General features: G+C 35.5%; 1 protein-coding gene across 8 annotated transcripts in view; it reads left to right on the plus strand.

Annotated features, from left to right (window-relative positions):
- Positions 1-1,028: 1,028 nt before the first annotated feature.
- The window catches only part of LOC101491274 (molybdenum cofactor sulfurase), a 40,972-nt gene continuing 18,468 nt past the window's right edge, over positions 1,029-23,532 (plus strand). For 2 of the 8 annotated variants that reach the window (XR_012163532.1, XM_073369950.1), the window contains exons 1-16: positions 1,029-1,291; positions 1,451-1,549; positions 2,621-2,679; positions 2,979-3,163; positions 3,756-3,910; positions 3,982-4,105; positions 9,544-9,649; positions 9,730-9,775; positions 11,115-11,153; positions 11,224-11,380; positions 11,995-12,097; positions 17,842-17,958; positions 18,050-18,127; positions 18,215-18,316; positions 18,516-18,588; positions 19,369-19,476. Coding sequence is in view for 7 of the 8 variants with exons in the window: in XM_073369950.1 (XP_073226051.1) it covers positions 1,180-1,291; positions 1,451-1,549; positions 2,621-2,679; positions 2,979-3,163; positions 3,756-3,910; positions 3,982-4,105; positions 9,544-9,649; positions 9,730-9,775; positions 11,115-11,153; positions 11,224-11,380; positions 11,995-12,097; positions 17,842-17,958; positions 18,050-18,127; positions 18,215-18,316; positions 18,516-18,588; positions 19,369-19,476 (1,663 nt within the window). In the remaining variant the exon portion in view is untranslated. Of the gene's footprint in view, positions 1,292-1,450; positions 1,550-2,620; positions 2,686-2,978; positions 3,164-3,755; positions 3,911-3,981; positions 4,106-9,543; positions 9,650-9,729; positions 9,776-11,114; positions 11,154-11,223; positions 11,381-11,994; positions 12,098-17,841; positions 17,959-18,049; positions 18,128-18,214; positions 18,317-18,515; positions 18,589-19,368; positions 19,477-23,532 lie in introns of those variants that run through there. The other 6 variants (XM_073369953.1, XM_073369952.1, XM_073369951.1 and 3 more) reach the window with 6 other exon arrangements.

The raw sequence follows: 23,532 nt of genomic DNA on the forward strand, positions 1-23,532 counted from the left end.
GTAACGGAATGAGATTTTCATTTAATTGACACGTAGTGTCAATTAGTTTCATTTAGACAGCTTTGTAAGTGTAGATAATTATAGCTTAGGGAGGATTATGGTAAAGCGGCCAAGTGTAAACTTTTACACGTTGTTTGAGCTTACTTGCTAAATAGATATTCATGTTGAATTTGAATCATTTAAAATAAGACGTTAATAAAATGAACAAATAAGGTGGAAAAATTTGGTTTGATAGGATGTGAGTGTGTGAGTTTTTCTTTAAAATTAAAATTCGGGGCATAGATTGATTTTAGGATATTGATATTCGTCCTGCTAATAATATTATTTTTATCTTTAAATTTTATATATATGTATATATCTAATATAATATTCTCTATATAGAAAAAATAATTTTAATATTTTATAATTTTATTATCGTATAATAATAGTTATTTTATTAATTATAATTAATATGATTTTTAAATTTGTTATTTTTTATATATGAATGAATGTTCGGAAAAACTCAAATTCAATCGCGAAGGAGGATCTAAATTTTACATCTGATAAGAAACGATGGTGGATTTTTCTAAATTAATGGGATGCGAGAGTGGGAAGACAAAATCCATTCCACCCTGTTGCCATGTTTAAATGCAACCATGTAATGGCTGAAAATTTTTCTCCTTCAAAACGTAACATCGTCTCTATTACTTTATTTATTTTAAAAAAATAATATCAAATTAATAGATAGTCGCATTTTCAAAATATGATCTCTTAAAAACTAAAATTTTCAACACAATATATTGTTGCATGTCTTGCGACATCCCGGAGATAAAAAAAATAAAAAATATTTTGATACATTAATTTAAAAAAAGTAGAGTATTTTAATTTTTTTAAGGATGGAATTGAAAAAATTCCTTTATATTTTCATCCATTTTAAATAGTCAAAATAAAATTTGGATGATTCTTTAATTTTATCAAAAAACAAAAAATAAAATAAAATGTAAACACGTGCACGCTAGCAGTATATAACTTCATTTTTCTACTGAGATATGCATCAAACACAAATACGACAAGAGACTCAACTCAACTCAACTACTACAAGTTCTCCGGAGTTGTTGTTTCGTTTCAATTTCAATTTCAATTTGTGTTTTGAACTCTCTCTCACTTTATTTCTCTTTCCTCAATTTGTTCTTCCACGACATGGCCACCGCCAAAGAAGAATTTCTGAAAGAGTTCGGTGAACATTACGGTTATCCCAACTCCCCCAAAACTATTGATCAAATTCGTGCTGCTGAATTCAACAGATTACAAAGTTCGTTCATTCATTACTCCTTTTCATATATATATATATATATAAAATTTCTTTCTACTATCCGATTATTTATCAGTTATTACCACTTTTTTGTATTTAAAAAACTTGTTATTGCTATTTACTAGTGTAGTAATGTTGCAATTTTTTGAAATTACACAGATCTTGTGTACTTGGATCATGCGGGTGCAACTTTGTACTCTGAGCTTCAAATGGAATCAGTTTTCAAGGATCTCACTAGTAACGTTTATGGAAATCCTCGTATCCTTTATATATCATTTATAATAATTGAAAATCCGTACCGTTTTCAATGTTGAGTTAGTTTGGATGGTGGTGTTTAGTTTACGCAACTTAAGTGTTTGTGTATCGGTACAAAAATGCCTGGAAATTGAAGTTATGACGCCAGGACGACTGGGTGAAGCATTCCGAGCAGACTACCTCGAAGTGGGGAACTTGAGTGTGTTGCCAGTTGGATCATTGATTGGCTGATGGATGACCGTCAGAGTGAATGTTATAGTAAACTACCATTCCGGGTCCTGAAATTGTAGTCAATTTGGGACCTAAAATGTACTAAATATCAAATTGCTCCCTCAAATTGTTTAAAGTCAGGCAAAATACTCTTTCTGTCAACTATTATAGAGAGCTTTTTGCCTAGAGGAGTATTTGACCGACATTAGACAATTTGAGGGAGATATTTCGTAAATTTGAGGTTCCAAATTGACGGATATTTACAATTTCAAGACCCAAAATGGTGGTTTACTCTTATAGAAATAGAGGATATGTTATTCTTATTTAAAATAAGAGAAGAATGGTATTGCGGTGAAGGCACTAGTCACAAAGCGGTGGATAGGTAGATCAATACATCATGAGAATAGTGGTGGGGGTGCTGAAAAAGTTGTGTGGCGGCATTAATCAACCATTGGTGTATCGGTACAGTTTTTAATTGTGTACCTTTGACCTGACATAGTTTGGATAAACTTCTCAACAATTTATAGAAATAGGAAATATTAAAAGAATCTTTGTAGTTTTCTAAACAATGTTTAACTTATAAGTTGAAGTCGAAATTACTTTCTTCAGCTTAATTCTTTCATTCAATGGATCTATCAATACCTATAAGTTTATAAGGACTGTTTTAGGTATAAAACTATATACTTATTTTAATTAAGAAGCTCCTCATAAGCTAGAAGCTAATCCAAACCGAACCTTTGTGTTTCCAAATTCTGTATACAGAGGAAAAAAAGAAAAATTCTTAATACCTAAGGCAGAGTGTATTTGTTTAGTTAGTAGTTTACACCGACTTTATGAAGTGAAATTCCTTAATCATAATACTAGATAGCCAAAGTGATTCCAGTTCTGCAACTCTCGAGATTGTCAGGGATGCCCGCCAGCAGGTACATGTAAATATGTAACTATGTCAACAGCCTTGTTTATAATTTAATAATGATAAATTGAAATTATATTCTTTGTTAAGAGATTTTTTAGTTCGACAAAAGTTTCTGTCAATATTTACATTTGTAATTCAATGTCCCTGCTATATGGTATATTAAGGAGTACTAGATTTCCATGGATGACTGCATGTTATTTCTTTTATAACATGGGTGGGCAATTGGGGGTCAGTAGGAAAATGCTGTTGGTGTTCATCTTTTGTTCCTTTTGATACATGTTCCAGAAAATTCTTTAATTTGCACAGATTATGAAACTATCAGTCATACAGGTCCTTGACTACTGCAATGCTTCTCCCAAAGACTACAAGTGTATATTTACCTCGGGGGCAACGGCAGCGTTGAAGCTGGTTGGAGAGGCTTTTCCATGGAGCTGTAACAGTAATTTTATGTATACAATGGAGAATCATAACAGTGTTATTGGTATAAGAGAGTATCCTCCCCAAGAAATGAGATACAATATTAGTTTTGTTCAATATATCACCGCTGATGATACAATGCCATTAAATTTAGTAAAATTGGAAGAGTCTAGGAATCGGGTGCAGAGATATCATAGAAATTATTTTTATACCTATATTATAGAGATATCATAGACAATTTTTTGTACCTATTTGTGTGTGTATGTATATATATAGTATACACACACACATATATTATATACCATTTTTCTGTTCCGCTGGACTTGAGAACCTAACTAATCTTATGTAATTTTTGGGCTTATCTTCTTTTTCTTATTTATTGAATATAATTTTCTCTTTCTAGATACATCACTTCAGTAAAATGTTCTTGTTACATTCTGATAAATCTTTATGTGTTTCCAATTGTTACGTTCTGATAAATCTTTGCTGTTTCTATAAGCTATCATGAATAACTTATGGAAAAAGGCTGAAAACAGCTTATGGGCATATCATAAGCTACTTTAAAAGCTCTTCCAAACACATACATATACGCTTATGCAATAAGATAAATTCAAATAAGCTCTTCTAAATGTCCACTAACTCTAGTCTTCGACCATCCATAACTAGTACTAGATATGCTCTTGGTCAAGGAGCTGCAGCCATTGCAGTAGATGTTGAAGATGTACATACTAGAATAGAAGGTGAAAACTTTTCTACAAAGATATCACTGCACCAAATACAAAGGAGAAAAGTGGCTGGATTGCGTGAGGGAGAGCCAATGGGTAACATTTAAGGTCATCGGTATGTTCCTGGGCTTAAGATTTATTGTCTTATATCTGTTTGTTCCATGCAGGTGATGTGTATAATTTGTTTGCCTTTCCCTCAGAGTGCAATTTCTCTGGGTTGAGATTCAACCTTGACTTGGCGAAGATTATCAAGGAAGACTCAAGCAGGATTTTAGGAACTTCAGTTTGCAAGTAATATATAAAATCATTTGTCTTATTAACTCCTTATGATAAAACTCGTGAATTCAAGAAAACGAATGTATATTATTGAATGTAAAAGGTTGATCGCAGAGTTCTACAATGGTGGAAACAGTAAATAAAAAGATAAACCAGAGTTCAAGAACTCCTAATCCAGAGCATAATTGCTCTTAACCAGAGAATTTCTTCTCCTAACTATTTTACTAACAACTTTCTGAATGTCTTCATAACCCTCCTTCCCTCCTACTTACAACCAAATTTTCCTAAATATCAGGAAATAACCACCCAATTCTTATTCTCTATTCAACCCATCTATTAGGCTAAGGCCCAACATTCAGTATCCTATCACCTTATGTGTATCCCTTTTGTCTTAAAACCTACAAATGTGTATCCCTTTTGTCTTAAAACCTACAAATGTCATGACTTATGCAAATTCAACTATTTCCCACTAGAGTCCATTATATAGTATGCATTAGTACAATAGAGCTTTTTGTTACATTGATTTTAGCATATATGCTTATGTCTAGTCAGCTATCTCTTGGGCATATTAATTTCCCTTCCAGCCTTTCATATATTGGGATTCTGACTATTATTATTTCCCATTTTATGGTTTCGTTCAATGAGTATCCTGGTAGCTTTACAATGAAACTTCACAATATCCTAATCCTGACCGATATCAAGCCAATCAGCTTGTGGTGATTGCTAGAAGAGGGATGATAATTCGCAGAATTAGATTATTCTAGGTTGGGTGATCTGACATTAAATTGGAAGAATAATTCATAATTTCTGAATTGAATAAATATTGTATTAACTATTAAGGTGATAACTACAAATGCTAATAGCTACAAGCTTAGGTTTATAGGAAGTTATTATGCCCTGATAACAGGAATTAAGGAATAATGAATATAATCTTTACTAAGAAAGAGCCAACTGATAATAATTAGTGATAGAGATATCTTAGAATATCTCCCATTATTATTATGATTTATTCTTGATTTAGAATTGAGTCTATGTTTTTCTATAAATAGAGATTATTATTGAGTCTTTTATAATCAAGTCAGCATTAAGCTATTATCAATAATATTCAAACCCTTATTATTTTCTCTCCTCCTTTTCTTTAAAATCCCACAACTTCAACATGGTATCTAGAGCCTATTAAGAGAGACAACCCTATACCGTGATTATCCCGGGACCCACTGTCCTTCGGCGATATTTTTTTTTTCTTCGGTAAACCGTGTCTCAATTCCGGTTTACCCTTTCTTTGTCGCTTTTCGTTAATTTTTTTCCAGCAAATCAATCCATTGTTCATCGCGCGCGGTACTATTCATCACAAAAAAAAAAAAAAGACCCTCTTCCGCCACTGTTTCGCTGCTGGTTTTAGGTAATTACTTATTGATTATGGCTACTTATGATGATTTTCTTCGGTGGATAGAGTATTGTCAGAACTCAAGTTCCACTGTTTCCGCCGCACAAAGTGGTAATTCACCTGTTTGCATCTCACCTTCTCATAGCCCATGGATTCTCGATTCTGGTGCATCTGATCACATTATTGGTAATAAGACTCTTTTCTCCTCTCTCACAACATCTGGTTAGTTACCTAGGATAATCTCAGCCAATGGTTCCCAAACACAGTTTGAAGGGATTGGCACTGTCCAAATCTTCCCTACTCTGTTAGTTAAATCTGTCCTTTATGTGCCTGGATGTCCATTTAATTTAATTTCTATCAGTCGATTGACTCGTTCTCATGACTGTGTTGTCACATTTACTAATTGCAATGTTACTTTGCAAGACCGAATATCAGGACGACAAATTGGTGTCGGATGTGAGTCTAATGGCCTTTATTATCTCTCAAACCCATCAACAGCGTGCCCTACCACATATTCTCCTCTTACTATACATGCTCAGTTAGGTCATCCGAGTCTTCCCAACTTCAACAATTAGTACCTAATCTAACCAAATTATCGAGCTTAAATTGTGAGTCGTGTCAATTAGGGAAACACACTCGTAGTCATTTCACTGATCGAGCTAATAAACGAGCTTCCTCCCTGTTTGCTTTAGTTCACTCAGATGTTTGGGGTCTCTCTCGTACTATTTCCACACTTGAGTCTAGATATTTTGTTACTTTTATCGATGATTTTTCCCGTTGTACGTGGTTATTTTTAATGAAAAATAGGTCTGAATTATTTTCTATTTTTGAACAATTTTAAAAGGAAATTAAAACTCAATTTGGTGTATCCGTTCACACTTTGCGCAGTGATAATGCCCGTGAATATTTGTCCCATCAATTTCAAAATTTTATGACCTCTAACGGCATTCTTCATCAAACATCTTGTGCTCATACACCTCAACAAAATGGGGTACTACGCAAAAATCGGCACCTTATTGGTACGTGGTTATTTTTAATGAAAAATAGGTCTGAATTATTTTCTATTTTTGAACAATTTTATAAGGAAATTAAAACTCAATTTGGTGTATCCATTCGCACTTTGCGCAGTGATAATGCCCGTGAATATTTGTCCCATCAATTTCAAAATTTTATGACCTCTAACGGCATTCTTCATCAAACATCTTGTGCTCATACACCTCAACAAAATGGGGTAGCCGAACGCAAAAATCGGAACCTTATTGAAACCACTCGTACTCTCCTTCTTCATGGTAATGTACCATCTCGCTTTTGGGGCGATGCTGTTCTAACGGCGTGCTATCTTATAAATCGCATGCCTTCGTCTGCTCTTGATAACAAAGTCCCTCACTCGATCCTCTTCCCTGGTACCCCTCTTCACTCACTTCCTCCTCGGGTCTTCGAATCTACATGTTTTGTCCACAATCTCACTCTTGGTCTTGACAAACTTTCTGCTCGATCATTAAAATGTGCCTTTCTTGGTTATCATCGGTCCCAAAAAAGTTATCGTTGTTATTCTCCTACTCTTCGACGATATCTCATATCGGCTGATGTCACATTTTTTGAGTTTGTTACATACTATGAGTCGCTTCCTGATGCTTTGTCTTCAACTATTCCTCTAGACCTACCAAAGTCTATTTCACCTTCTCTTTTACCACTAGAGCCTATTACGTATGCCTCACCTAAGACACCTCCTGTGGCCCCTCCCACTGTCCCACTTGAGACTCCTCTTGTTGATCCTCCAACTGTACAACCTCTTCAGACATACCGTCGTCGTCAACCACCATCGGTTGCACATGTCCCTACACCTGTTCTTGATACCGAGGTCATTCCAAACGCTCCTTCACTGCCACCTCCTTCTTTATCAGATCCGACCCTTGATATTCCTATTGCTATTCGTAAAGGTATACGTCCTACTCGTAACCCATCCCCTCATTACATTGGCTTGAGTTACCATCGTCTTTCTCCTTTGCATTATACTTGTTTGTCTTTCCTATCTTCTGTTTCTATTTCTAAATCTCCAGGTGAAGCTTTATCTCACCAAGAGAGGAGACAGCCAATGATTGACGAGATGTGTGCACTTCAGAGTAGTGGTACATGGGAACTAGTTCCTTTACCGTCTGGAAAGTCTTTAGTAGGATGTCGTTGGCTTTATACGGTGAAAGTTGGTCTTGATGGTAATATTGATCGTTTTAAAGCTCGTTTGGTAGCAAAAGCGTACACTCAAGTTTTTGACCTCGATTACAGTGATACTTTCTCCCCTGTGGCTAAGATGGCCTCTGTTAGACTACTCCTCTCTATTGTAGCCATCAGACATTGGTCTCTACATCAACTTGACATTAAAAATGCTTTTTTGCATGGTGACCTTGAAGAAGAAGTGTATATGGAGCAACCACCTGGGTTTGTTGCTCAGGGGGAGTCCTCTACCATGGTTTGTCGACTTCAGAGGTCTCTCTATGGTCTTAAACAGTCTCCTCGAGCTTGGTTTGGTAGATTTAGCACAATAGTGTAACAATTTGGCATGATTCGAAGTGAAGCTGATCATTATCTTTTTTATCGCCACTCAACCCTAGGGTGCATTTACTTGATTGTCTATGTAGATGATATTGTCATAACTGGTAGTGATCAACAAAGCATACTCCGATTGAAACAACATTTATCTCATCAGTTTCAAACTAAAGATCTTGGCAAGCTCCGCTACTTCTTGGGTATTGAGGTAGCCCAATCTAAGGACGACTTAGTAATTTCACAAAGAAAATATGCCATGGATATTCTTGAAGAGACAGGTTTGTTGAATGCCAAACCGATTGACACTCCTATGGATCCAAATGTTAAACTTCTACCTAATCATGGGGAGTCATTTTTAGATTTAGGGAGATACAGAAGATTGGTTGGTAAATTAAACTACCTCATAGTCACTCGTCTAGACATTTCTTTTGCAGTTAGTGTGGTAAGTCAATTCTTAAACTCTCCTTGTCAAAAACACTGGGGTGCTGTGATACGAATCTTGAAATACATTAAAGGTGCTCCAGGAAAAGGTCTAATTTATGAAAACAGAGGACATACTCAGATAATTGGTTATTCAGATGCTGATTGGGCAGGCTCACCCATTGATAGGCGATCCACTTCTGAGTATTATGTACTTGTTGGAGGAAACTTAATATTTTGGAAGAGTAAGAAACAAAGTGTAGTTGCAAGATCTAGCGCTGAATACAGAGCTATGGCATTACTGACCTGTGAGCTCATTTGGTTGAAACAATTACTCAAAGAGCTTCAATTTGAAGAGGCAACTCAAATGACATTAATATGTGATAGTCAAGCAACATTGCACATTGCCTCTAATCCGGTTTTTCATGAGAGGACCAAGCATATTGAGATAGATTGTCACTTTGTAAGGGAGAAGATCGAATCAGGCGACATCACCACTAGTTTTGTTAATTCCAATGATCAATTGGCAGATGTATTCACTAAGTCTCTGAGAGGTCCTCGAATTAGTTATATATGTAACAAGCTTGGTGCATATGATTTATATGCTCCAGCTTGAGGGGGAGTGTTGAAAATATATTTATATTTATTACATATCATGTAAATAGGGATAATATCTCCCATATTTATTTTTGTATTTATTGCCTTGAGCCTTTATAAAACAGACTCCGTTGTGTAGTTCAAACACACGGTTTCACCATATGTCTCTCTCATTTTCTCTTATTCAACAAAATAAATATTGTATTAACTATTGAGGTGATAGCTACAAATGCTAATAGCTACAAGCTTAGGTTTATAGGAAGTTATTATGCCCTGATAACACGAATTAACGAATAATGAATATAATCTTTACTAAGAAAGAGCCAACTGATAATAATTAGTCAAGACAACAACGTACACACACTCAAATGTAGAGAGGGAGCAAGAGAGAGAAAGAGAGAGAGGTAGAGCTTCATTTATCTATGGAACCTTTTTTTCTATTTGCCTATGGAACTTTTTTAAAGCATTAATGATAGCATATTTTCATTATTTTTTGGTTCATAAGCAATGGACGATGGTTGGTCTTGATTGATGCTGCAAAAGGATCTGCTACCATGCCACCAGATTTGTCCAAGTATCCTGTAGATTTTGTTGCGCTCTCATTTTACAAGGTATAAAGGTTTTATTTTAGATATTGTTTTGATCAAAGGTTGTTTTGAAATTTGACATTTGTATTGTGCATTTTTCTTAGCTGTTTGGCTATCCTACTGGGCTTGGAGCTCTCGTTGTTCGAAATGGTAACCTACTGGTTTTGAGCAATCTTCTTCTTTCCTAGTACTAATTTCATTCGTTGTCTTGTTCATCAGTTTCTGTGAAAATAGGTAGAAGAATGTTGTCTATGTTGGTATTATGTCACGATGAATATATGTGACTAATAGATTATATGCAATCTGGTCCTGTGAAATCTGTTGATGATTTTATAATGGAACTTGTATCTTGTGGATACACTCATTTTCTTGGCTTGTCCGTGTTTTGCTCATGGATTTGTTTGAAGTGTTTCTTTGTTAGACATGCAGCAAGATTGGAATGCCTTATTACATGCCTCTCAATCTTTTAGTTTCCTGATATATTTGTTTTGGGTATTTTTTTGTGAGGATGCCTTATCTTCTATTCTTATGCTTTGCTTTTCTTGCTTATTGAAATATTTTTTCAAATAAATGAATGAATAGGGATTTGACATGGACATTATTGGCAAGCAATATCAGCCCCGGGAACAACGTAAATAAAACTGGACCGAACTGGCCAGTTCGACCGGGAACCAAACCTGTGTCCGGTCCAATTAACCCTCAAAACTGTCCTGCTATAAAACTGGTGAAAAAACCAGAAAACCATGAAAACAGGCGGTTTTGTCGGTTTGAGAGGTCGGACCGCTTTATTTTGAATCACTAGTAGTAACGTGCTTTTTTTTCTGAATCACCAGCAGCAGTAACATGTCACCCATGATGCATTGATTCGTAGGAGACTACACGAAGATAGGTTGAAGACACGCCGTGGAGATGTTGTGTAATACCTGTCTCTTGCATTTGCATGTGCAATGAGACTGAGCCTCTTCTTTCTTACACAATTGGTTTTTGGGAGACTATTGTCTGCCATGGGCGGCTGCATTCGTTTGCTGCTATCCGCTTGTAGACTTTCTAGTAATAAGGGTTTTAGAAATTGAACCATCATGTGTTGGGCTTCATAACATATAATAATGTAATAATAATAATAATCTTGTTTTTTTGGTTTTAAAAAATTAAGTACCAAAGAACTTTCGCTGACATTTAAATTCAGATTTTTTTTTTAAAGTCTTAGAAGAGATGGTAAATTCCACCATAACTAACTCACACAATTGTAAGGTCCTAGGTTCGACCGGGACAAGACGTCCAACCTAACAATATTGACATTTGCCAATAAAAAAAACTTCCCCTAGTTTTCAGATCTCAATTAAGGAATTACACCTACTTGTGTTCTCTTTTTCTTGTCTATCTGATCCCTAAATTTCAACTTCATTGATGGAAAATTTTCGTTTGGTATTAATTTGACTTTGTTAAACTTTTCTCTTACTGATTATCCTGTTAACTCTTAACATTGCAGATGCTGCCAAGTTACTGAAGAAATCTTATTTCAGTGGAGGTTTGTGGCTTAGTGGTTGCTTGCCTCTGTGGTTAACACTTTTTATTTGATTGGTTGGTCCATATGACAGGAACAGTTGCTGCATCAATTGCGGATATTGATTTCATTAAAAGAAGGGAGGGTATCGAGGAACTCTTTGAGGATGGAACTGTTTCATTCTTGAGCATAGCATCTATCCGCCATGGCTTCAAAATACTGAATTCTCTAACTTTATCAGCAATATCAAGGTATGCAAAATTGAAGCCAGCATTTATAATGGAAAACCAACCTGTTGATGCATATGTTTAGAGGACCAAAATGTACATTCATTCAAATATTTAATCTGTCCTTTGAATCAAGGGTGGTGGATCATAATCAGCTGAGCGGAAAACACAAAAAGAGACCGACATATGATCTTATTTAACACAAAAAGAAACTGACATATTATCTTATTTAACACAATAAGAGACTTCCATATCATGTTATCCAAACTAACTGTGGTGATATCCTACATTGACTATTGATATGACCAAAGTAGTCCTTATAAGGCTTAGTCCCTTGCATGTCATTTTTGTTATCATTTTATATGCTCCCTAAATAAGACTAGAAATAACCCTAGGTTTCCTAACTTCATGCTCTAGGTGTCCTTGACATGAGAAGGGGTGGGGATTATGCAATTTCACATGGAGAAAAAATTTGCCTAGGAAGGTGCCTAAATAAAAATGTTGGAATAGAATCTGGGTAATTATGTGTGAAGGGTTGGTCAAGAGTGAAGCTGTTGTATGTTTTCCTTAAAGCTGTTTCAACATTATTGCCTCTGAACTTTTATGTTTTAAAGCTTGCAAAAATTGTTGCCTTGTAGACATACAACATCTCTTGCCTCGTATACGAGGAAAACACTTTTGGCCCTAAGGCATAGCAATGGATCTAGTGTCTGCATCCTCTATGGACGTCATAATTCAATGGTTAGTCTGTACACTCTGCACATTTTGGTTGATGTCTAATTTATAGTGTTATATATGCACTAGTTATGTGCTGTTAACAGTTACAAGACTTGGACGTTGGTTGGCTATTTTTATCAAGTTATATTCTTTTATTTTTTATTTTTATATGAAAACTGTTTTCAGTATTGAAAACATGAAGCCAGAGAGGAGTAGGAGGAAAAAGGAATCTCAAATATTAAGGAATCATTTGAATTAAAATCTCTTTTGGGTCTTCTTGACTCTGTTCTTTTTCCCTGTGGTCTGGAAATATGGATTGAGTCTCTTGATGTGTTTTTTTTTGCAAAATGTGTTTTCCACCTTTTCAAATCCCAAGTGTTTTGCTGGATAAGAGTAATATTTTGTTTTCGAAAACTTGTTAAGAGTTCCAAATATATTCATACTCGGTCAAATTTTTTTGTTCAAATAATCTTACACCCATTGATAATTCTCAAGATTTAGGAAACTATATTTTTATTTAATTGAATAGGCTGACAATGCATCTGTTATTTTTACTGTTAAAATATTATATTAGAATGTAAATAATTAGATAGGTTGTTAGTATTCTTGTCCGTTTGTATTACTGTCTATTAGTATTCCTGTCATTATGTTTGTTTAATACTCATAGTCTATATAAAGAACTTCCGTTGTGTAGTTGAAACACACAGGTTATTCAACATGTCTCTCAATACTTTTCGTATTTAACATATACAATATTACTAAGATAAATAAGGAAAATATAATTAGTACTCCTATACAACCAAATCCCTATAATTGAGGGATATTTAACAATAAAAAAGAAATAGATTTTGAAACTTCCCTCAAGCTGGTGAATAGGTGTACTCCATTCCCAGCTTAGATACAATTCTTTCAAAGTTGCTGCTGTTTAGCCACTTAGTTAGAAGATTTGCAAGGTTTCCTTGGGAGGAGACATATGGAGTGCAGATTAGGCCATTATCGAGTTTTTCTTTGATGAATGTCTGTCAACTTCAATATGCTTGGTTCTGTCATGTTGCACTGGATTATGGTCTATGCTAATAGCAAATTTATTATCATGATAAAGTTTCATTGGTTCATCCCACATTATCTTCAAGTTCTTCAAAATGATCTTCAACCACAGTAACTCACATATCCCTTGTGCCATTGCCTTAAATTCTGCTTCAACACTGGATCTTGATACCACACTTTGTTTCTTACTTTTTCAAGTCCCAAGATTCCCACCTAGGAAGTGCAATATCATGTGGTTGACCTTTTATCCACAATTGGCCCTGCATAATCAATATCTATATATGCTTCAAGATCCACATTTCCATTTCGTCTAAACAAAATTCCTCTTCCTGGGGTTCCTTTCAAATATTGCACAATTCTAAGTGCAGCTTGCAAATGTACCTCCTTTGGTTGGTGAATGAATTGACTGACTAGGCTTACAGCAAAGGCCGTAAAATATTGTAATTCTATTTTTTCCTTCTTTTAATACATGTTGCATAGGAGGTATAAATACATAATAGGGAGGAGTCTAAATAAGGAAACAATTAATTCCTATATATACAAAAGGAAAGAGTCAATAATACTATAGACAATAAATGGGATGTTAATCCTTGAAATACAACCATGTAATGATTTGATCCTAATTGATATGATAAGCCATAAAGGCTGCAGGATATTTGTTGGAATTAATTCCATATCTGTTTTAAACACTCCCCCTCAAGTTGTGTCGTAGATGTCAATCATGCCTAACTTGGATCTCAAGTTCTCAAAGTTTACTTTAGGTAGTGCCTTGCTCAAAATGTCTGCAGTTTGATGACTTGAAGGTGTATGCTCAAGTTTGATAATCAATTTTTTCCTTTATGAAAATGACCATCAATTTCCATGTGTTTGATTCTGTCGTGATGCACTGGTTTTGTTTGCAGATTTGTCATCACACAATAGACTTATGGTGTGGTCAGTTTTGACCTTAAGTTCCTCAAGCATCTGTTGTAACCATATTCCTTCACAAATTCCATGCGCCATGGATCTAAACTTGGCTTCAGTACTGCTCCTAGCAACCTCAGATTGTTTTTCACTTCTCCAAGTAACTAGATTCCCCCAAATAAATGAATTGTACCCACTTGTTGACCTTCGATCTGTCTCTGAACCAACCTAGTCAGCATTTGTGAATATTTCCACATTTCTACTTATATTCTTTTTGAAGTGAAATCCTTATCCTGGTGTCTTTTTAATGTATTGTAAAATGGGATTGATACTCATGTGAGCCTCTCGAGGGTCACTCATGTAACAACTTCCCATACTATCAGACATGCCAATGTCAGGCCTAGTATGTGTAAGGTAGATAGGTTTTCCAACCAATCTTTGATCTCTTTCTTTATTTGTGGATGGACTTTCTTCTTCACCTCAAATTTGAACATTGGACTCCATAGGAGTGTCTGCTGGTCTACACCCCAACATTCGTGTTTCTTGAAGCGAATCCAGTACACATTTCATTTGTGATATGTAAATTCCATGTTTGGACTGTGCCACTTCCATCCCAAGGAAGTACTTCAAGTGACCAAGGTCGTTAACCTCAAATTCCTTAGCAAGGAACTGCTTTAGTTCTCCAACGGCTAAGGTATCCCAGGTAAATAACCTGAAGTTGTGAGAGAGGAGAAAAGAGCCTTATTACCAGTAATGTGGTCAAATGCACCAAAACCGAGAATCCATGGGCTAAGAGAAGGTGAGATGCAAACAGGTGAAATACCACTTTGTGCAGTCGAAACAACAGAGCTCGAGTTCTGACAATACTCTACCCAGGCCATAATCAATAAGCTACCTAAAACCAATAGCAAAACAATGGCAGAAGAGGCAATTTTTTTTTTTGCGATAAATAGTACCCCGCGATGAACAGTACAACGACTGATTTGCTGAAAAATAAATTGACAACGACGAAGAAGGGGGTACACCGGAATTGGGACACGGTTTACCGGAAAAAAACTCACCGAAAGACAGTGGGTCTCTGGGTAATCATGGTATAGAGTTGTCTCTTAATAGACTCTAGATACCATGTTGAATGAGACAACATGAGAGACATATGGTGAAACTGTGTGTATGAACTACATAACGGAGTCTATTTTATATAGACTCAAGACAATAAATAGAAAAATAAATATAGGAGATACTATCTTTATTTACATGATATGATGTGATATGTAATAAATATAAATATCATCAATATATTTTCAACACCTACAATGGCTGAAAGAGAGCCGTTTGTAATTTTAATTTTGTGGTTTCCTCCTGCATAAACAAACTTGACTCCCCAATCATATGATTAATAGCACCAGAGTCGATAATCCAAGTATGACTGGGATTGACTATTTGAAAAATTACCTCTCTGAACTATAGAGCAAGAAGGAGTTTGGGACTCAACATTAGGGCATTAGAAGTTCCCTCATGGCCAAAAAAATTGAAAAAACCATTGTTGGAGAAACCACTCTAGCCGCCAACTCCTAGGCCACCGCCGCCATAGGATCGCCCCTTTTTGGTCCGCCCCTGCCTGAACCACAACTATCGGCGTTGTTGATCACTTATGGTTTTTCACTAAAAAAATTGCTACTGCCGCTGCTATCCATAAAGGCCACCTTTTATGGGGTATTGTGTGTCATTAGGTAGGCGAAAAAACGTGTTGGATCACAAAACGGGTCGTACGTAAATTAAAAACAAAATGTTGGTATCCTTTGATTCTTTAACGCGAAGTAATCCACTTCATACATTTGAGTAAGTCCTTTAGCTACCAACCTTGCCTTGTACCTCTCAATAGGCTTATCAGCCTTGTACTTTATTGTGTATACCCACTTGCATCCTACAAGTTTCTGGTCAAGGGAAGTTATCTCATGTAAAGCTGGATTGGACTTTTGCATGTGAATATATTTAGAAATGGTCTTTGTTCTTCTTGTATATACTAGATTCTTCCCATATCTTATATTAGTGCCATCATTTTCATTTTTCTCAGAATCAATTTCAGTCTCAATATTGTCTTTTCATCTTTTTCGAAATCAACTTTAGTCTCAATTTCTGGTTTAAGAGTCAACTCAGGACGTAAAAACGACTCATCTTCCTTATTTGTATTCTTCCTTTGAAGATGAGTTTTACCAAAGTAACTTTGTTGTTCATGGAAGGTGACATCTTAGGAGACAAATAATTTTTGGGTGGAAGAATACCTGATAAAGACATATTTTAAGGCTCTTGGATCAAGTTTTCCTCTATTATCACTATGGATATGGACAAACAACGCACACCCAAATATTCTAGAGTAAAATTACTATAAGTCGACTCGTTAGGGTAGAACGAGGACAGGGTCTCCATGGGAGTTTTGAAGGAAGGACACTAGTAGGTAACAATTTATGATATAGGAAACAGTTAATACTGCTTCTCCACAAAATTTGTTGGGAACCTTATTTTGAAATAACATAGCACGAGTTTGATCTAACAGGTGTCCATTTTTGCTTTCTTTAGTTGCCATATCCGTAAAATCAATAGACAAACGATATAGAGACGAAAGATTGATTTATCAAACAAAACAAACATCAAACCTCCAAAAAATATCCACAAACTGTAAGTGTGCTATAATGCTGCAATAACAATAGTGGCCAATGTTTGTAATAGAAAAGTCTAAGAAAAAAACTGTGTGAGCTTCAAATGACCCACGAGCAAAAGTGATCCGATCGGAAAGTGAACACCGACAATGGAACAAGAAACGATTGATTTACAATCTGGTTGAAAACAACGGTGAATAGAGGTATATAAGGTGGCGCGTGGTGCACACATGCTGGAGATGGCGTCGTGGGTGGGTGTCACGCGCCAGACTAGAAGGCCCGCGTGGAGGCGATCTTGTGGTATGGACGGTGGCGTGAAGTAGGTGGTCAAAGATGGTCAAACGCACGTGAATAGTAACGGCGTGAATAGCGAACACTCTAGGAATGAAAGTGAACAAGCTGAAAAGAAATCTCAAATTGCTGAAATGAAGGCAACAAAAGGGGCCACAATGGACGTGGCTAGGGTTTCAAGAAAAAAAGAAACCGCAGCGAAAGCGACAGGTTTATGCGGAATCGAGATTCCCATAGAGGTGTTCTGTTACCATCTCAACAATTAATATATTTTTATTTAATTGAATAGGTTGACAATACATCTGACATATATACAAGATTACTAAGATAAATAAGAAAAATATAATTAGTACTCCTATACAACCAAATCCCTATAATTGAGGGATATTTTCTTATACAACCAAATTCTTATAATTGAGGGATATTTTCCTATACAATCAAATTCTTATGATTGAGGGATATTTAATAATAAAAAAGAAACATATTTTGACAATAATAATTCACACTGTACTGTTATTTTTGATGAAAAATAGGTCTAAATTATCCTCCATTTTTAGCATTTATTCACTCTTATTCATCACATTTTATTGTGCTTAAATTTAAAATTTTTAGACACGCTGTATTGAATAATATTTTACATACCTCATCATTGGGTATACTTGTGTTGGAATTGTTTACATTACAATAGTTAGTATAGTATTGGAAAACAATTGGAACCTAAGAAATGACAATTTTTCTTTATTGTTCCTGTACAAACTATGATTACTTCCTTCACACACACAAACCTAGATCACTAGTGCCGTTTCATATATTTTCGAAGTTTATCACACTCTAATTGGAACTATATTATATTGTTTTAAATTCATTCAGGAAATGTGTCATGAAATGGGACCGATAGTTTCATTCAACTTGAAAAGACCAGATGGTTCTTGGTTTGGATACCGGGAAGTGGAAAAGCTAGCATCTCTTTCAGGAATTCAGCTAAGGGTATAAATGTTCATTTGCACTTTTTCTATGCTTTTGCCTAAAAGTTATTGATTGAATTCTGTTTATATAACTATACTTACCATTTGTTTAGACAGGATGTTTCTGCAATCCAGGTGCATGTGCGAAATACCTTGGTTTGTCTCATATGGATCTCATTTCAAATACTGAGGTGTTGCTATTCTCCGCTAAAAACTGACTATGATTGGTTTATCTACATGATAGTGTTAAAAAATGATAACAATATTTCTGTATTTAGGCTGGCCACGTTTGTTGGGATGACCATGATATAATAAATGGAAAACCTATTGGTGCTGTAAGAGTTTCCTTTGGCTACATGTCAACATATGAAGATGCCAAGGTTTAAATACTTTAAACCATTTTGCATTTTTGTTAAACTTTTGAACCACCAATATGGAAAATGCACAGCATACTAAGTTAAAACAAAGTATCAGAGACTATGTTATTGCCAATGGCTGATTCTATTTTGGCGTGTCAATGTTGGATTAAGCTTCATTTCTCAATATTTTGGTTATCCTTTTCCCTTTTTATTTTTGCAGAAGTTTGTTGATTTTGTAACAAGTTCCTTCATGTCATCTCGAAATCATGTTGACCACGGGAATCAATTGGAAGGTTCAGTCCTTTTTTCCATCATTAATATATCCATCATACTTAATGAGTTGAAATCCAGATTTCTTATATACTTTCAGATATGAGGACTCAAACTTTTGTTCCTTTTTTATCGCTCTGCTTTTCTCCTTGAAGTCCAAAAATGCAAAAAAGGATTTGCATATTCATATATAAAATGCATGTTTTTAACGCATCCATACAGTAGGCTTGCTTAACAATTTTCACTCTGGTATGTTTACTAGTACAATTTAATGGGGGTTTCATTCAATGTTGCCTTGAAGGGGTTTATTTTACTGATATTGGAAATTGATTATACTTGAATAGCAGACTGAAATTTGGTGCTGAAGTGCTTGGGAGATTGACTCTCCCTTGAAAATTTATAATAAGTGCTCAATATGAATATTTACATAGAGAATAGATATGGAAGGAAAGAGGGAAATTAGGAAAGATAATGTTTACATACAGGAAATAAGAGAATCGAAATAAGGAAAGGCTCACCCCCCTCTAGCTAAGTGACTTGGTAAAAATATCTATAGATGATCATTGGAATTTGAAAATGATTTAACAAGCTCCCTTGAAAGACTGGATTAGAAGCAATATACATGACTGCTTAATTGCTAGCGGCAATTTGTCCTTAATATGTTGCAACGTAAATGATTTTGGATTATGTAACCACTAAAAAAAGCTATAGGTAAATCATATTTAGCACATATTATTTTCATTGTTGGGTCTTCCTGAAAATATTTTATAGATCTGTATGGTCACTCAGTTATTTACATGCAGGTGTGAATGGTTTCCTAGATACTTGTTATTATCTCAAATCCATTACAATTTATCCAATAAAATCCTGTGGAGGTTTCAGTGCAAGAAGTTGGCCTCTTAGCAACAATGGTAATTATCTAATTTTTGCTTAGTGTTATGAACAACTATGTACTACCAATTGGAAAATATTAAAATTATAGGGTTCCTGAAAGGAAAAAGGAATACTCTGAATAATTAAATCATATTGATATTATTGTGAATGATGTGATGTGATAAGTTGAAGTATGATCAAAGCACCAAGCTCTATCTGTACTAACAGAGGACTTCTAATCCTAAGAGATGTCTAAGATGCTTTACACTTACTAAAACTATGTCATTAACATGATATTATGAGATATCTTCTAGAATATTGTGCTGTACTATATATATGGATTTTGTTGCATGTTACTGAACTACCTGAACATACGAGCTAAGCAAGCTAAGAAGGCTGAGCTACCTTAGTACATTTGGGATTGAATGTTCTCACTCTATTTGAGACCACCCAAAAAATACCCAAGGTATTGTTCTTTAGAGAGATGATTTACTTAACACCATGAAATGATGGTAACTCCACCTTTTTCACCGCCATCTTGTACTTGGAACTGGCTTCCTCCTAAGAGGAGTAGGAAGGGTCAGGAATGTGTTAATTAGGTAATTTGCCAAATTCTGCCATCACCATTTTCTGGAATTCCTCCATACTGACACGCAGGGCTCCCAGACTACCTTCCAATGCTTTAACTCTTTTGTTCATCTTCGGTGGCATGGTAAAAGCAGCATCTCGCTAGCTCTTCCTTGGACCAATGATAGAAATAGAAAAATCACTAATAGAACAACAATAACAAAAAACAAGGATATAAGAGAGTCAATGGTGTAAATGGATATGTGTATTAATGGTAAGTGGGAATAAGAGCAGTGAGCTCATACAAAAGGATAATTCTAGAGTGTAGCTCCAGACCAGAGAATACCAATTCTCCTAAAGCACTAACAAGCTAATGATTACTTCCAATGACGATTCCTTCACTTCCCCCTCTACACAAATACCCCCATAACCGAATCACACGGGGCCTACTGCCACCTCATTAACTAACTTCTCCTTCTCTCTCTCTTGGCTCACTTTCATACTCCTAAAGTAAACCTTCCATATAATAGGTCTCTTTGCAACTAGGCCTACATCAATCCCTATTTCAAGCCCAATATTCAGGTTCCTATCACTGCCCTCTCCTTCAGCAATACCCAAAAGTGGAAGTGGATCTTCTATTTGATGGTGAACCTGCTCAATCAGCATCAAAGCAGCCACCGAAATTGCCACCCTTGTTTTCTTAAAGTAATCCTTTTCGTGGTGCACACTTGATATACCTAAAAATGTTAATCACAAAATTCCAACAACTTTCACAAATGTACCTAAGAGTTAATGGAGCATTAAAAAATTGACTGATTACACTTACAACAAATGTAATATCGAGCCTTGTCACTGTAAGGTGATTAAGTTTGCCAACAAGACATCAATATCTATTAGAGTCTTGCAGTGGCTTCCTCTAACTTGGTAGTAACTATGTTGGGATATATAGAAGTATCACTTGGTCGACAATTAAGCATGCTAGTTATGCATGTATATCACGAGCATAATTTTGCTGATTAATAGCTACTTCTGTCTTAGACTGAGTAACCTCAATCCCTAAAAATTATTCTAGAGGGCCTAAATCTTTAGTATGTGTAGAGTCAAATGTTGTTTGAGTTGATGGATGCCAACCTAATCATTACTTGTGCTAATGATGTTATCAACATAAACAAGCAGATAGAGGCATGTGGTCGGTCAAGAACGCAAGAAGAAGACAAAGTAATTAACTTCATAACTGGTCATTCCATACTGTAGAGAACTATGCTAAACCTCCCAAACAAATTCGAAAGACTAGGTGAGAGGCACCACTAACAATGAAGCCTGATGGTTGTGTCGTATATACTTCCTCTTGTAACTCACCATGTAAGAAGGCATTTTTGATGTCCTTTTGATGGAGAGGCCAATGATGAATAGCATAAATGGTAAGAAAGAGGCCAACATATACAATCTTGGTAATTTGAGAGAAATTATTCCCATAGTCGAGATAGAAGATCAGCATGTATCCTTTTGCCACAAGTCCATCTCATAAGCAGCCAATCTTTCCATCAGGTCCAATTTTAATTGTATAGACCCATCAATAAGCCATTGTGGTTTTTCCATCAAGTAAGGGTACTAAATCTTAAGTACCATTTGAGTGCAAAACAACCATCTCATCAACCATTGCCTGTCGCCAGCCAGGATCAATCATAGCTTCACTTGTAGTTTTGGGAATAGGCACAAAATCGAAGGAAGCTACAAAATAAACGATTTTGAGAGGACCTATTACCTTTTTGCAGGGAAACTCTCACAAAATCCAAGAAAATCCAAGCATAATAGGGTGTAGATAAGTGATGATAATCCAAGTCATAAGTATAAATTGGATTAGGATTTTGAGAGGAACTTGTTACCTTTATGCAGGGCGATGGATAGCTTCGGTGTAAGATGCGGAGCAAGAGCATTAGATAGAGCAAGCGATGAGTCGAGAAGTAAGTGGTGGGTGTGGCCTCTATTGATAAGCGCACTAGGTAAAATAAACTGAGCCATCAAAGTAAACACCCACTTACATCCTACGGTCTTCTTGCCTTCCAGTAGTGTCATAACATTCCAAGTTTTGTTCTTCTCAAGAGCTCTCATCTCCTCGAGGATAGTTGCCCTGCACTTTGGAACTTCTAATGCTTCCTGTACATTTTTTGGAATCTCTACATTAGACAATTTAGCGGTAAAGGCAACAAAAGATGAAGACAAGTTTGCATACGATACAAATTTAGACATAAGGTGCTTAGTGCATGATCTATTAGGTTTCCTAACAGCTATAGGAATGTCAAGGTTAGTGTATTTATGAGTAGTATTAGAGAGTTTTACCTTTTTCAGTTTCAGTAGGATGATTTTCCCTTGGTTCATTAGATTCATGGCAATTTGGAAATGTGGACTCATCATGGTTCTTCCTCACAAAAAATTTCCTTTCCAAATCTTGTTCCCTTCTTTGAACCTATTTACTTTACATGACTTGTCATTAGTTGGCATTTCAATTGGTCTACTTTCATGGTTTTCATCATTTCTTTCATGAAAAAATGTGGGCACAAATTCACCAGGTTCTTCACTCATAGCATGAGTAGGCTCAGTTAATGAATCTTGACCATTTTTGTTGGTACAGAAGCACAAGTCTTAGAACTTTGTGATAATATCATGTTATCAGAAAAAATTATGTCTTCAGTTTTAAAAAACGTGCTAGACGAATCTTCCTTTGAGTTCACCCCATGAAGATAAGGATCATCAAAGAAATGCGTGTTTTCAAAAAAAAGTAACATCCATGGTGACAAACAATTTTTTTGTTTTTGGATCAAAATACTTATTCCCCTTCTGGGTTGGTGAGTAACCAACGAAAACACATTTTATAGAACATGCTTCAATTTTGCCTAGGTTCTTTCATAAACAAAGGACCCAATTATTTTTAAATTATAATAGTTTGAATCATGAGCAATAGGAAAACATTCTTTGAAAATTTGAAGTGGAGTTTGAAAGTTAAGGACTTTTGACGGCATTCTATTAATCAAATAAGCAGCAGTTAAAACAAATTACCCTCACGAATAATTTGGTACTTTACTTCAGAAAAGCAAGGTTCGAGGCACCTAAGAAGTGTTTGTTTTTCCTTTTAGCAACCCCATTTTGTTGGGGTGTGTTAGGACAATAACTATGGTGTATGATCTCATTTTCAAGAAAATACTCACCCAATACAGAGTTAAAATATTCTTTTCCATTATCACTTCTAAGGACTTGATTGTTTGTCTGAAATTGATTTTGCACCATTTTAAAAAGGTCATTTACAGCCTGACAAACATCAGATTTCAAGAAAATACTCACCCAATACGAGTTAAAATATTCTTTTCCATTATCACTTCTAAAGACTTGATCGTTTGTCTGAAATTGATTTTGCACCATTTTAAAAAGGTCCTTTACAGCCTGACAAACATCAGATTTCCACTTTAACAAGTATACCTAACACAATCTAGTGTGGTCTTCTATGAAAGTGATAAACTATTTTTTGTGAA

The sequence above is a fragment of the Cicer arietinum genome, chromosome 6 (genome assembly GCF_000331145.2).
Source record: "Cicer arietinum cultivar CDC Frontier isolate Library 1 chromosome 6, Cicar.CDCFrontier_v2.0, whole genome shotgun sequence".
In the NCBI taxonomy this organism is placed as follows: Eukaryota; Viridiplantae; Streptophyta; class Magnoliopsida; order Fabales; family Fabaceae; genus Cicer; species Cicer arietinum.